The sequence below is a fragment of the Haliotis rubra genome, unplaced genomic scaffold (assembly GCF_003918875.1).
Source record: "Haliotis rubra isolate DU_JTF1 unplaced genomic scaffold, ASM391887v1 Scf209, whole genome shotgun sequence".
Classification (NCBI taxonomy): Eukaryota; Metazoa; Mollusca; class Gastropoda; order Lepetellida; family Haliotidae; genus Haliotis; species Haliotis rubra.
Genome location: NW_025766103.1, coordinates 1,475,057 through 1,490,093, shown reverse-complemented (window position 1 = coordinate 1,490,093; position 15,037 = coordinate 1,475,057). Strand labels below are relative to the sequence as shown.

At 38.1% G+C, this 15,037-nt stretch overlaps 1 protein-coding gene across 1 annotated transcript; it reads right to left on the bottom strand.

Moving 5' to 3' along the window:
* Positions 1-252: 252 nt before the first annotated feature.
* LOC124276413 (perlucin-like) lies at positions 253-13,836 on the bottom strand. The gene is given in 6 exon segments (XM_046712054.1): positions 253-321; positions 545-574; positions 576-768; positions 948-1,038; positions 1,587-1,672; positions 13,746-13,836. Coding segments are annotated over 6 exon segments (474 nt in total). The 5' UTR covers positions 13,792-13,836; the 3' UTR covers positions 253-293.
* Between the last annotated feature and the right edge of the window lie 1,201 nt (positions 13,837-15,037).

The following is a 15,037-nucleotide window of genomic DNA, read 5'->3' as shown; positions in this document are numbered from 1 at the left end:
ATGATCTGTTTCAATAATTCCGCCAATTGTACTTTATATTGACATTCCGTAATTATCGTTAGGTGGGGATTTTTCAGGAAATTCTTACTGAGGTACTGAATGCATTTCTGCACAGTTTCTTTTCATCTGTGTCTTGCATCCATGTGTGCATGCCATGTGTCATTTTGTCACCGCGTAATAATTCAAAGTATGGTCACTGTCACAACGTTTGATAGATGGTTTTTATGTTAGATCCAACAAACAAATTGGCACTTTTGGAATATTTGCTTTTATTTATTTTAGATATATTTTGCTTATCCAACAAGGCTTCCGTCTGTTATTCTGAAAATGAAAGGTATAATAAGTAATTATATGACTGTGAATTTAAGTCTCTACAATATATATCTTGTGCAGATAAAGGGTTTTAGCAAGAAGAAATATCAGGACTCATCTTTAACATATATCCCATGCTATCTGAAAACTAAGTCCATGCATACCAAATAATTAAAATTAGTGTGTTTTGTCACAACAATCTCAGAAAGAGAAGTATCTTGATAAATCATACTGTTTTTCGCAGATGAAATTTGCTTGCGTGGCATGGGTAATCTCCCCATTTATAGTTGTAATTGGGCCATATGACCATACAGTCCCCACAGGTTGCGCAGCCTTCTGGCTCTTTGGGTCCCCAGTCGGTGTATGTCACACGTTCACCACTCACGGACCACTTCCATATCCCCTCTATCTCCATGTCGTTGCCACCTACCCAGGTAGCCATGTTAGCACCAATATCTGCGTGTGTCAAAAGAAATCTATCATGTAAACTTTGAATCGTTGGTATTAGTTTGAAATAATTGATTACAGCAGTTTGTGTGATTGAAATTGGGCTTGAATATGCAGTCAGTCTCATCTAAGAAATGTTAACTTAAAATATTGTTTTTACATTTATGTATGTGCTCGTTTAATATTACCGCCAAACACCTTCAGATAACCAGTTATGAAAGCGTTTTCGTCGGCCGTCTCAATAGTTGCAAGATGAGCTCCACGCCCGACACATTGTTGCTGAAATGAATGAATCTTTTAATACAAATCGCACAACTATATTTTGATATATACGTCTTAAAGAATGCAACATTCACTGTGCGTCATCAATAGGATCTCCTTAGCGGTTTGCAGTATACAGTATATTTCGTCAAGTTGTTGTGCTCACAATCCACAAACTACACTTGGCGGCACATAACAACTACGGTTCAACCATTAGTGCGAAACGTGTTTGTAAGAATGGCAACAATCCATGACGCATAACCACAGTTTTAGTTAGTTAAATTATGTCATGGATATCAAGTCAAAATTCGTCCCTTTTGGCCGGGAACATTTGAAACCTATGAGATAACCTCAAATGTTCAACAGTTAAGACATCTTTTTTTCACAGTGATAAACCATAGTTTCTAGAAAATATATTCTATCTTTAGGTAATCAGGTATTAAAAATGTTTATTTTGTTCTTGCGTTATAGCTGAGAATATTTAGTTCTAATTCCAATAAGGCTTGTATTTATGCCGTTTGTTTGTGTACAAAAATTGTACAAGTAAAACGGATCATGATACTCACAGATGCCTCCATCCATGTCTCCTGGGTGCCAATAAACATGTAACAGGAATTACCATATCGGATCCATGCATTTGGACAACAGTTGCCTGAGAATAAAGCATATTCAATGCATAGCGTGACAGCTTTACAGTATTGTTTCGTGTTTATATCCAATTTGAACTAATTACTAACAACTAACAACAGAAATCGCAAAAAAACACAACATCACTTAAAACACACGGATCAAACAGCTCTAAAATATTATACGAATTACATCTCTAATCTAATTGTTAACACTATTTTGCAAGAATACTCATGACATTTCCTACGAAGGCATTATCAACATCGGGTAACGATCAACAACGAAAGCTAGACCTTGGGGACTCTACGTTTGCTACCTTCAAAGTACCTCTAACAAATGAGAGATCACATTAAACAGATCCTCTCTTGATGACATAAATTGTTGTTTACAGAAAGAATTACATAAAAGTGACCTAAACCCGTACAGTCAGACAGGAGATGCTTCTTTTTGCTTCTGTTTCTGGTGATCAACTTTAAGTAAATATACATGTGTGGCCAATACGCCATTATGACAGAATGACTGCTTCAAACCTTGACATGTACAAAGATAATAATATAATCACGAATCCAATTGAATAGGATTAATGTACAAAGGTAACAATGTAAATACGAAGCTTATGGGAATATCGATGTAAGACGAAGTCAATAATCATTAGCTCTGAAACGTTGTGTGAAGAATACATTTTTTGTTGCATACTTTAATGTTTTACGAAACAGACACTGAATGTTTGCGATTAACTTTATCATGTTCATGTATTTGGTTGTGACAAGGGTCGATAATTTGAGGGATCGGTATAATCACTTTCATGTTTTGGTACATGAATACATGGCACGTTTTTTATGGATAACAACTTCTTTTTATTCTTTATACGTCATTTCAGAGCTAATTGTTACTCCTTCACGAGGTGCCTTTCAAGAACGTCATGTTTTGAAACAACTACAATATCACACAAGGAAGAATGGACAGTACCTCATATCCATATTCACCAACACATCGGCAGAAAACTTTCAAAGTAAGGTTCGGTAAAGGTTACGTCTGTGAGGAGCTGATCATTTAAGTATAACTGCATCATGATGTGAGGAGGTGAAATGGGGCTTAACCTCGTACTCGAATATTTCGCTCATATGACGACGTGCATGTTTGTGTATCTGTGGCTGCTTGTACTCGCCCAGACTTAAGCTGGTTTCATGGTCATAGCTCACTGAGACACCACGCCGCAGTTAAGCATGAATACCCCACTCAGAGATATCATACTGACTCCGCACCGACCAGTCCTTGTTGTACCCATTAATGCCGAGCGCCAGGTGGGGACCAACACGTACCATATTTTAACGCCTTTTGGTATGACGCAGCCGGGGACCGAACCCGCGACCTTCCGCTCTCCGGGCGGACGCTCTAACGCACTACACCACAACTGTATCATGAGTGCAAAATAACGCTCATGGATTGATAATAGTTTGCTACAATCTTCCCCACTAGCTGAGTATTTAAATATTGATAGCTTTGCTTATTTGCTGTTTTGTCATTGAGGAACTTGGGTTTATATGTACGAAGAATAATGCTTTAGAGACAAACTTTATGGATACTTTCTTTATTTCGTGAGTACAGCGATACAGGTTCTTGTACCATTGTCAAGAAAAATTGTAACACAAGGTCGAGAAAAATGTATACTAAATGGAACAAAGTGAGTGAGTGAGTTAATATTTAACGTTACATCGGCAATATCTCAGCCATATCGTGACGAAAACAATTTATACTGTGAAAAGTGAAAACATTTTGAAGATAAAACCTGTCGACGATGGACAGTAAAGATACTAGAGAATCACAGATATACATATAAAACTAGCGAGCAAAGCTAAAACATTCCAATTAAAGAAGACAATACAGTATAAAACACAGGCTATAGATCGCCAACAACTGAAGATAGATCACCATACTAGGAACCATGGGGACTTACATTACTTTTGCATGGACCCTAGTTGGATTTACACCATCCCTTCAGCCGCTGGCGATGGTCTGAGGATTTAGCCGAAATTTAAAATAACATGTATCAAAATTCATTTTAATAAAACATATATCAAAAATTCATTTAACAAATCTATCTCTTTTAACAAAATCAATGATTAAATGATAATTAACATCATTGAAAAGGTCCTTTACTGTTTTGATATTGAAATATTTATCCCTTATGATGGAGAATTCAACACAGTCCGGCAAGACATGCTTCACCGTGGTTCTCACATCACATGGGATACAAAACGGAGGATCCTCGCCTTCCAATAGGTATGCATGAGTATATCTTGTGTGGCCAATACGACATCGTCGTATGATGACCTCTTCAAATCTGGACTGACAGCCCAAGTAGGTGTAACCGATATAGGGTTTTATTTCATTTATTGATACGTACTTGGGTGTCCCACTTCTTTTGCATCAGATCACGGATGTAAGTTGTAATACTAGCTTTGTAATCAGAGTATGAAATAAGAAGTGGTGTCACAGATTTATTGAGTGCTGCCTTGGCAGCAAGATCGGCCATAATGTTCCCCGAAATGCCAACTTGTCTGGGTAACCAACAAACGACGATGTCGCATTGGCCAGTAGCAAGATCATTATATAATTAAATAATTTCTAATAAAAGTGGATGGTTACAAGAAAGATTTTTTTATAGCCTGAAGACAAGAAAGAGAATCTGAAAAAATGATATGTTGTTTATATTTAGGATGTTTATTAATATATTTAAGCGCTGTTAATATGGCATTTGCTTCAGCTGTGAAATTAGAACTATCGCCTGGTAATCTAGAAGAGATAGTTCCGGATCCAATGACAGTGGCACAAGCAACTGCGCCCCCATCCTTGGACCCATCTGTAAAAAAAGATTTGTATGTATTATATTGACTTTTTAATTGATTATATTCTTGTTTATATTGTAATTCATTGGTGTCGGATTTTTTAAACGTTGTCAGTGTTCGGTCAACTTCTGGTCTTACCAATTGCCAAGGAGGAGAATAAAAAAAGCGGGAAGGAGCTAAATATAGCCCAATGCCGGCAGCAGAAATGAATGGTATAATACTTAACCCAAGAGGTGGCTTTTTGTTGTACAAATCCTCATAGAGAGGATTGAAGACACAATTATATGTAGGGTTAGACTTATTTGAGTATAGTTTAGTGAGATACTGTAAAGATAATTTGATACGTCGTTGGTTAAGAGATGGCTCATCGGCCTCAACATAGAGACTGTCAACAGGAGAAGTTCTGAAAGGCCCAAGACAAAGTCTTAGACCTTGGTGGTGGACAGAATCTAATAGTTTTAGGTTGCCTTTGCAGGCTCCACCATATACGATGGAGCCGTAATCTAGTTTAGAACGGATGAGTGATCTGTATAAGTGTAGGAGGGTAGTTTGGTCCCCTCCCCACTTTGAGTTGGAAACAACTTTTAACAGATCAAGTACCTTCAGGCATTTAGCTTTGAGGGATTTAATATGAGGCAGAAAGGTTAAATGTGAATCGAAAATAACACCCAAGAACTTGGCCTCCTTCACAACTTTGATGGGTGTGCCATTTAGAGATAGTTCAGGGTCTTTATGCGGTTTGTATTTACGGCAGAAATGTATACAATTAGTTTTGGATTTAGAAAATCACATTGTATATTAGTTATAAGGTTATTGGTTTCCAAGTACCAAACTAGTCGATTGTTGTCTTTCAGTGGCATTTAGAAGTTGTACATTGATGTCCAAGATATTTTTATGGATTACAATTCTTGTTTAATTCCTCTCACGACGTTTCGAGACCATTCCAGGTCCGTTCATCAGGTGATCGATTGTTGATCATGCGTTCCATGGTTTTGCAAACGCAGCTAGTCAGTGATATTGGTCTATAATTTGAGGGATCTGTATGATCCCGTCCAGGTTTAGGTATGGGAACAATAATAGCATCACGCCATGAGGAAGGAAATTTTCCAGATGTCCAAATATCATAAAAATTATGTAAGAGCGTCTCTAAACATGATTCAGGTAAGTGCTTCAGGAGTTGATAATGTATGTTATCAGCTCCTGAAGCAGTATCGTGAGCCTGATCAAGAGCAGTATGAAGCTCATGTATCGAAAAGGTTTCATTGTAGTCTTCCCCGTTTTCCGAATTGAAATTAATAGATTTCTTTTCTTGTTGTTTTTGATATTTTTGGAATTCAGGTACATAATTAGATGAGGAAGAATATTTGGCCAACGTCTCACCAAGCTAATTTGCAATATCAGATTTATTGGTTAATAATTGGTTCCATTCTTTCAGATGGTGAATGCTAGATTTAGAACCCTTACCTTTGATTTTCTGGATCATATTCCACACCTTTGATATCGGCGTGCGTGAATTGATCTTTGAGACATAGTTTCGCCAAGAGTGGCGTTTACTTTGCTTGAACGTACGCCGTGCTTTAGCGTTTAAAATTCTAAATTTGTCTAAATTGTGGACTATAGGATGGCGACGGAAATAATGCTCGGCTTCCTTCCGTGCCTTCCTAGCCTGTTTGCATTCATCGTTAAACCACGGTTTTCGTACGTTTGGAATTGCAGAGGACTTTGGGATACACTCGTCAGCAATCTTATTTAGTTCATCTGAAAAACATTTTATGACATCAGGAATATCATTAAAAGCTTCAGGTTTTAGTTTGTCAGCACAGAGAATTTTATATAAAGGCCAATTAGCCTTTTTAAAATTCCATCTCGATGACAGAGGAACATCAGATGGATTCACGGCATTTAGTATTGTTGGGAAATGGTCACTACCACAGAGATCATCGTGGACTGACCATTCAAATTCACTCAATAGGTCAGTAATAGACAAATCAAGAGCTGAATATGTTCCTGTGTAAGGATGTAAATACGTATTTGAGCCGTCATTATAAATGCATAAATCATTATTGGAAATAAATTCCTCCAGTAATTTAGCTTTGGTGTTTGTAATAATGCCACCCCAGAGCGGGTTATGGCCATTTAAATCACCCATGATTATACAGGGTTTAGGTAGTTGATCATAAAGAGCTTGCAGATCAGTTAATTGGACAGCCAATGAAGGCGGAATATACAAAGAGCATAAAGTAAAAGCAACCTGTAATGCAAGTCGAACTGCAACGACTTCCAACGATTGTTCCTCACCAGGATTGAATATCCACCAGAAGCTCTATCACCAGCAGGAGAAAACAGTGATATGTATTGAACTGACGGAAGTCAACGTTATCTGTCTGTTTCAGGTAGGTTTCTTGGATGAAGAACGCTGACGGTTTATAATCTTGGTTTAATAACTTTAAATCGTTTAAATTATTCCGGAGTCCTCTACAGTTCCATTGCATTATGGTTGAAGATATTATTTCTTTGGCGAATGGACAGGAGATCTACCCCTTACCTTCCTTGAGGGTGACAAGCTATGTGTCCTAGGAGAAGACAGAAGACGGGAAGGAGATATATTCTCCAGCTCAATGCCGGCAGCAGAAATGAATGGTTTAATTCCGTGTACAAGAGGCGGAACAAGAGACGACTTTTTGTTATACAAATCCTCATAAAGAGGACTGAAGACACAGTTAAATGCAGGGTTAGACTTGTTAGAATATATATAGTTTGGTAATATATTGTAAAGATAATTTTATACAGCGTTGTGTAAGGGAAGGCTCATCTGCTTCGACATGGAGACTATCAACTGGAGAAATTCTAAATAATCCAAGACAAATCAAGTAGTTTAAGGTTGCTTTTGCAGGCTCTGCCATATATGATCGAGCCATAATCAAGTTTGGATCGCACCAATGATCTATATAAGTGAAGGAGGGTAGTTTGATCCCCACTTTCAATTGGAGACAACCTTTAACAAATCGAGTGCCTTCAGGCATTTAGCTCTTAGGGATTCAATATGTGTCAGGAATGTTAAATGGGAATCGAAAATTAGGCCCACAAATTTGGCTTCCTTTACAACTTTGATGGGAGTGACATTTAAAGATAGTTCTGGGTCCTTATGAGGCTTATATTTTCTACAAAAATGTATACAATTAGTTTTGGATTTAGAAAAATTAAGGCCCTTTTCAAGACTCCATTTACTTATTTTGTAAACATAACTGCAGTTGCCGTTCAATACACAGGAAAAATAACTTGGTTTCCGGAACCCGGAAACCTAAAGGAAATGTAACGGAAACTTAGGTTTCAGTTAGGTTTCCAGACCGTTTCTCTACATTTCCTTCAGGTTTCCGGAAAACGGAAACTTACAAATGACCTAGAAACCGGCAAGGCTCCAGTGTGTTTCCGTTACCCAGATTCCTGTAGGGCTCCAGAGCGTATCCGTTACCCAGTTTCCTGTATGGCTCCAGTGCGTTACCGTTACCTAGTTTCCTGTAGGGCTCCAGTGCGTTTCCGTTACCCAGTTTCCTGTATGGCTCCAGTGCGCTTCCGTTACCCAGATTCACCTATGACTCCTGTGAGTTTCAGTTACCCAGATTCCTGTATGGCTCCAGTGAGTTTCCCTTATCCTCTACTTTAAGATGGTTTCATTTATTTACTTAGTTCACTTATGTTTCCCTTTGATTTCCGTTTCTATTCATCACATTAACAACAATCCATAAGTTTCAGTAAATCAGAATCTGTATGGCTCCATTTGGTTTCAATTATTAGTATTCAGTGATTACCATATATCCATATTAAATTATGATTATTCAACTATATTAACTGTAGATGAAATAAATGTATTATATATTTGAATGTATTATGTCATATATTTTATTCATAATACATTCAAATATACAATATTCATTTCAACTACAGTTACCTGAACACCACATGGACATAGAAATAAATAAATACAAAATCAGTCATTCAGTCGATTTCTCTTTATTCATCATTAACATATCATGTCTATGTTTCAATGTTACAATTATACATTGTCACAAATCATAAAATCCCGTCAGTTGATTTCTCCTTATTCAGAGAGGAATGCACACTAAAAAAACACACACGAACCACTTGCACACTAACATGTATGTACATTTATATTTATTATTTCATATTAATATTATTATGCTAAGACAGGTTTAAGGGTATTCAAAACCTAAGTGTGTGTGTGTCTGTGTGCGTGTGTGTGTGTGAGAGAGAGAGAGAGAGAGAGAGGACAGAGTATGCATATATTTACCACGAAATATTGAGATCATCCACAAATAATGATCCATCGCTTGAATCATTTCAAACCGTTGATAAACTATTGATCTTGATCCTAAAAAAGAGTACAGTGTGACAGATTAAATACTGCCTTGTGGGACACCCTGATCCTGATTGTAATGATCAGACAGGGTTGAACCCACTCGGACTTGAAATTGCCTGTCTTTTATAGACTGTGATATAAAAAGAGGCAAACGGACTCTCAAACCAAAATCATGTAAATCCTTCAAAATGCCATGCTTCCAGGTCGTATCGTAATAAGCTTTCTAAAGATCAAAGAAAATTGATACAGCATGTTGTTTATTTACTATAGCATTTTTAACAAAGGATTCTAAACGTACCAAATGATCAATGGTACTACGATTTTTCCTGAAACCACATTGAATATTTGTTATAAGATTATTTCTTTCAAGATACCAAGTTAATCTGTTATTCACCATACGTCCCATGGTTTTACAGACACAGCTAGTTAGAGATATCGGTCTGTAATTCGACGGATCTGTATGATCCTTGCCAGGTTTTGGTATTGGGACTACAATGGCATTACGTCATGATGGAGGGAATTCTCCAGACGTCCATATCTAAAAGTGTCATCAGACATGGTTCAGGGAAGTGTTTCAGCAGCTGGTAATGTATATTATCATCACCCGCTGCAGTGTCATGAGCTTGCTCAAGAGCTGTATATAGCTCATGTAATGAAAACACTTCATTATAATCTTCACCGTTATTTGATTCGAAATTAAGTTTGATCTTTTCCTGTTGTTTCTGATATCTTTGAAACTCAGTGACATAATTTGCCGATGATGATTTTTTGGGAAGAGTGTCGCCAATTTTATTTGCAATTTTAGACTTGTCAGTAATTAAATTATCACCATCTTTAAGATGGTGAACAGAAGATTTTGAAACTTTGCCTTTAATTCTTTGAACTATGTTCCATACCTTAGACACTGGGACCGCCTCCGTGGTGTAGTGGTTAGAGCGTCCGCCCGGAGAGCGGAAGGTCGCGGGTTCGATCCCCGGCCGCGTCATACCAAAGGACGTTAAAATATGGTACTTGTTGGTCCCTGCCTGGCGCTCGGCATTAATGGGTACAACAAGGACTGGTCGACTCGGAGTCAGTATAACGTGTCTGAGTTGGGTATTCATGCTTCTCTGCGGCATGGTATCTCAGTGGGCTAGCACTATAAACAAGCTTCAGTCTGGGCTAGTACAAGCAGCCGCACATACACATACACACGCATGCACGTCGTCATATGAGCGAAATATTCTCAAGCACGACGTTAAACCCAATTTCACCTCATCTCACCTTAGACACTGGCGTGCGTGAATTAATTTTGGAGACATAATTTCTCCAAGACTGTCGTTTGCATGGATTATTTTTTATATTTATTTAACTTATAGAAAGTTGGATGATGGTGGAAATAATGCTCTGCCTTTTTCCTCGCTTTTCTGGCTTGTCTACAATCTGTAATAAACCATGGTTTTCGTACATGTGGAGTCGTAGCGGACTTTGGTATACACTTATCTGCTATTTCATTTAAAACGTCAGCAAAAGTTTGAATGGGATCAGTTATATCACTGAAACATTCAGGTCGCAGTTTCGATTTACAAATATTTTTTATATAAAGACCAGTTAGCCTTCGAAAAGATCCATCTTGTATACGATGGAGAATCAGATGGAGTATTTCTGAAAGGATTAGTTGGGAAGTTGACATTTCCACAAAGGTCATTATGAACAGACCAATCAAATTTATTTAGGAGGTTAAAATCTGCAAGAGACAAATCCAGAGAAGAATAAGTGCCAGTTGCAGGATGCAGATAGGTGCTTGAATCATCATTAAATATACACAGGTCATTATTGGAAATGAAATCTTCAAGTATTTTGCCTTTAGTATTAGTGTTAGTACTGCCCCAGAGTGGGTTGTGACCGTTTAGGTCACCCATAATAACACATGGTTTCGGAAGTTGATCATAGAGTGATTGAAGATCGGTCTGCTGAAGTGCAGATGAAGGCGGAATATACGGAGAGCATAATGTAAATGCTACACCCAGAGAAGTCGCACTGCAACAGCTTGGAGATTAGTGTTAAGTGTAATAGGGCTGTGAATAACATCCTGTCGTATAAGGCTAGTGGAACCTCCAGTGGCTCTATCACCTGGAGGGGAAAAATAATTATAGGCTTCAAACTGACGTCAGCTAAAATTGTCGGTCTGTTTCAGATACGTCTCTTGCAGACAGAACGCTGATGGTGCTAAATCCTGGATTAATAGCTGCATTTCATTAAAATTTGTCCGGAGTCCTCTACAGTTTCACTGCACGATATGTTTAGATAGACCTATCTTTTAAGTGGATTAATAGGGGATCTACCCCGCACCTTGTTCAAGGGCGATAAGCTATGTGCCCTAGAATGGACGTTTTCGGACACGTCCATGTCCTCAAGTGATCCGTATTTGTTATATAATTTGATTTTATCATCTGACCCTTTTTGGGCTCTGTCACTTTGTTTCTTCAACGAATCTGGCTTCGGTTTGCCTTTGTTTTGAACGATATGGAACAAAGTAAAAGAACAATTAACACAAGAAGTAAATGGAAAGAGAATTTGAAAGGTTTTTAAGTTTTGCTCCGGAAACGAGCACTACCACCATTTTCAGTCAAAGTCAAACTTGTTGCCATGCAAAGGTGGACATGCAAACGTTATTCTACTCAGAAATCCAGCAGACCTTTATATGTACCAAGTTTGGTGAAGAAACATTGAACTGTATTAAAGTTCTGCTCCGGAAAAAAGTACCAACACAATTTCAGTCGAGGCCATACTTGTTGCCATGGATATGCCCAAAAATATTTTATTAAGGCATCCAAAACTTCCAAAAGGCACCAGATCAACACCAGACCTATCTATGTGCCAAGCGTGATGAAGAAAAATCAAACGGTTTGTAAGTTTCGCTCCGGAAAAGAGCAACAACACATAATTCAGTCGTGGTCAAACCTGTTGTCATGGAAACGTTAAAGACATCAGAAATCCAGAACTACTGTTACAGTTTAGAAATTGCTGAGATGAAAGGCTTGTGTGTCCAATCAGCAAAATATAACACAAAATATAACAGAAACAAGCATATAATGTTCAATTATATATTGAATAACAAATAAACAAGTTTACAAGGAATGACAGTACAGATTTCCTTTACAATACAATTGCATCACAAATCTAAACTATTGGGTCACAAGTCTAAACTAGTAACTCAACCAAGTCTTGATATTTCCAGTAAACAGATGTACTGATTGACGATTGTTGACAGTTCAGTGTACACGAGGCCTCTTGATGTTAGCAGACAGATGAGCGTAAACATAAATAAAGTAGTAGTTCACAAATTTCAACAACCACCCCCTATACACCTGTTATGCCGTTCTGGAGTATTCCAACAAAACAACATGCCACACTACGACCAAATGACTAACAGCTTACACCATCGTACCGAGACCGGAAGCAAAACACGCTGCGGGGGATAATGATTGGTTAGACAGTAAGTTGATAAAGCCAGTGAGCTCACACAAGGAACATGGGTGGAATTCACAGGTGTACAAATCAAAGGAGGTAGTTAAGGCAGGAGATGTTTATACAGTTGATTGGGCCCTGTGGAAGAGTGCATCACGATATAAAGAAGCTGTTTTCCATACAGTGCATCTATATTGTACTTCCCAAGTTCTAAAATGCCTCTCAAAAAGATTGGTTTCCTATTGGTCAAACAAGAGCATTAGTTACATCCGATACTTTACTTCAAAGTTTGTTCCCTTTCTTAAGGTAACGGATGAAAATGTTTAGAACCAAACCCTTGTCATTCCAACGTTAATGTATTTCTAACACATACGAGGGGTGTTTCAAAAGTTTTCTTCCTCTATAACTAATATGCGATGTATATGAAAATTTGTATTTATTGGTTGGAGGCGCAAACGCCTAAAAACGTATAATCAGTCTAAATATGTCTCTCAGGTGAAATTTATCTCTATATTCCTAATTTGGAATAATTCAAAATGAACTTTCAGCCAATGATACTTAGTATCTTTGTATTTTGGCAATTTCAAATGACCAATGAACATTAGGAACCACGTGCCCATCTGGGTAATCCGAAATAATTGTCCTGCTTTAATGCGGTTTTCTATAAATCTGTAATTTAAACACATTGTTTTTACTGACCAAATACGTTAAGAAACTAATACAATTTCAGTTCAAAACAACGTAAGGGAGTACACCTGTACTAGTTCACTGCATAGTTTCGAACTGCAGAATCGGAAAATCCATACCATTTAGAAGCACCCATTAGATTTCCTAGAATTCAGAGAAGGGCCGTTTGCTAGAATGGGTTCAAGAGGCGTGTTCAGTAACAGTAACAATGCTGGGCGCTGAGCGGACATGTTATACCGTTTGAGTAATCACTGTGCAAACCCACGCGCGCGCTTGAAGTTTCTAAGGGGTAGGATTCACATGGCTTTTGCAAATAAGCGGGGACATATTTTGATGACTCGTTACCATCCGCCCCAAAAAAGAAGTAATATATAGGACCATGTTTCCTCCGTCCGTCACTAGTACTTCATTTCCAGACATATTTAGACGTGACAAAGAAATTTGATATGAAATGTCATATACTGGCGATGAGAGTACCGTATCTGCGACGCGAGTACCGATCCCTCGTCGAAGCAAGACACTAATAGACGTAGATATGGTCATCATGATTTTTTTTAAATCAGCTTCATCCCCAAATTTTCCCACATCCTTCTCAGTTAATTTCGCAGTTTACGCAGGTGCCTCCAATGTGGCCTTTTAAAACGCCCCAAATTGGAGCGGATTGATGTATCTGTAGCCAATTTATAAACGGCAATGATATTCGGAAGATAACTCCTCACGTACTAAATATTTACCTTCAACATCAGCTGTCTGAAGTAGTAGCAGGAAAATGTACAACATCTTGTCAATTGGACAAACACGTCAAACTATAAGAGTTAGTGCTTTCCTTATCTGTCGTTATCTCTTTTTAATTTGATGGCCTGGCATGTGACACAACATGTGATGGTAATGATCAAACCTTTATCATGTGTTTTATCATGTTTTGTTCCAGTTAATTTGCATGTAGGTGTCTGTTTACAGTTACAGCTAAACCTATGTTGATGTCTTAGATATGTGACTTGATGTCATACGAAATAGGCACAGACCGTTTTCCTATGACTGGCTTCTTTTGCGTGAGTGAATGCGTGAGTTTAGTTTAGCTTTACGATGCAGTAAGCAATATTCCAGCTATATGACTGCGGTCTGTCAATAATCGAGTCTGGACCATACACTCCAGTGATCAACAGCATGAGCATCGATCTACGTAATTGGAATACGACGACATGTGTCAACTACGTTTGAGAGCCTGACCACCCGATCCCGTTAGTCACCTCTTACGACAAGTAAAAGGTCAATTCTAACCCGGTTCTTCACGGGCATTTTGCACGACCCATGTACCGCGTGTACGTGCAGTGTGTTGAGGAGAAGAGCAATAATGCGACCTTCGCTTTGATGAGTGAGAGGATAAATTAACGTCTCAAAGTCACTTTGTTAGCATTCCGTTGCATTGCACATAGCATGACTATCAAAGCTATGAACTCATAATCATAAACCTAACGATACGAATATATACTCACATCGCTCTCCTGTTGCAGTCTGCCCTGACATGCAACATCTGGGTAAATTTTGGGTCCCGACATATTTTAGTTCCATCTAAGACAATTTTTGCCAGTTTACATGCGACAAGGGCATTTATAACTATGATCACGCTGAATTTCCTGCATTCCTGATAACTCTGATCGAACCCAACGTACACCATGTTACATACTGACCATTATTTCTATCTCAGTGAATGTAAGTCACAGTACCATACACATCCCCGGTATTATGTTGCATGTACTACAGCAGCGGCTGCATGTTGTCCTGATGGATGGGTTCACTATCATCACATCACACAGACACTGGAATGAAGCAGCAGTTTGTAGCATAATTTCTTCCACTCTTGCACGATACTCATAGAAACGGACATATATACTATTCGGTTATGTTTTCATGTGCTGATGTATGTATGTATGTGTATGTATACTGTAATCATTTACATTACTTTGATATACGTCAGCGATACTCAAACATACAGAAAACAATATTGTGTGCTTCTGATAATATC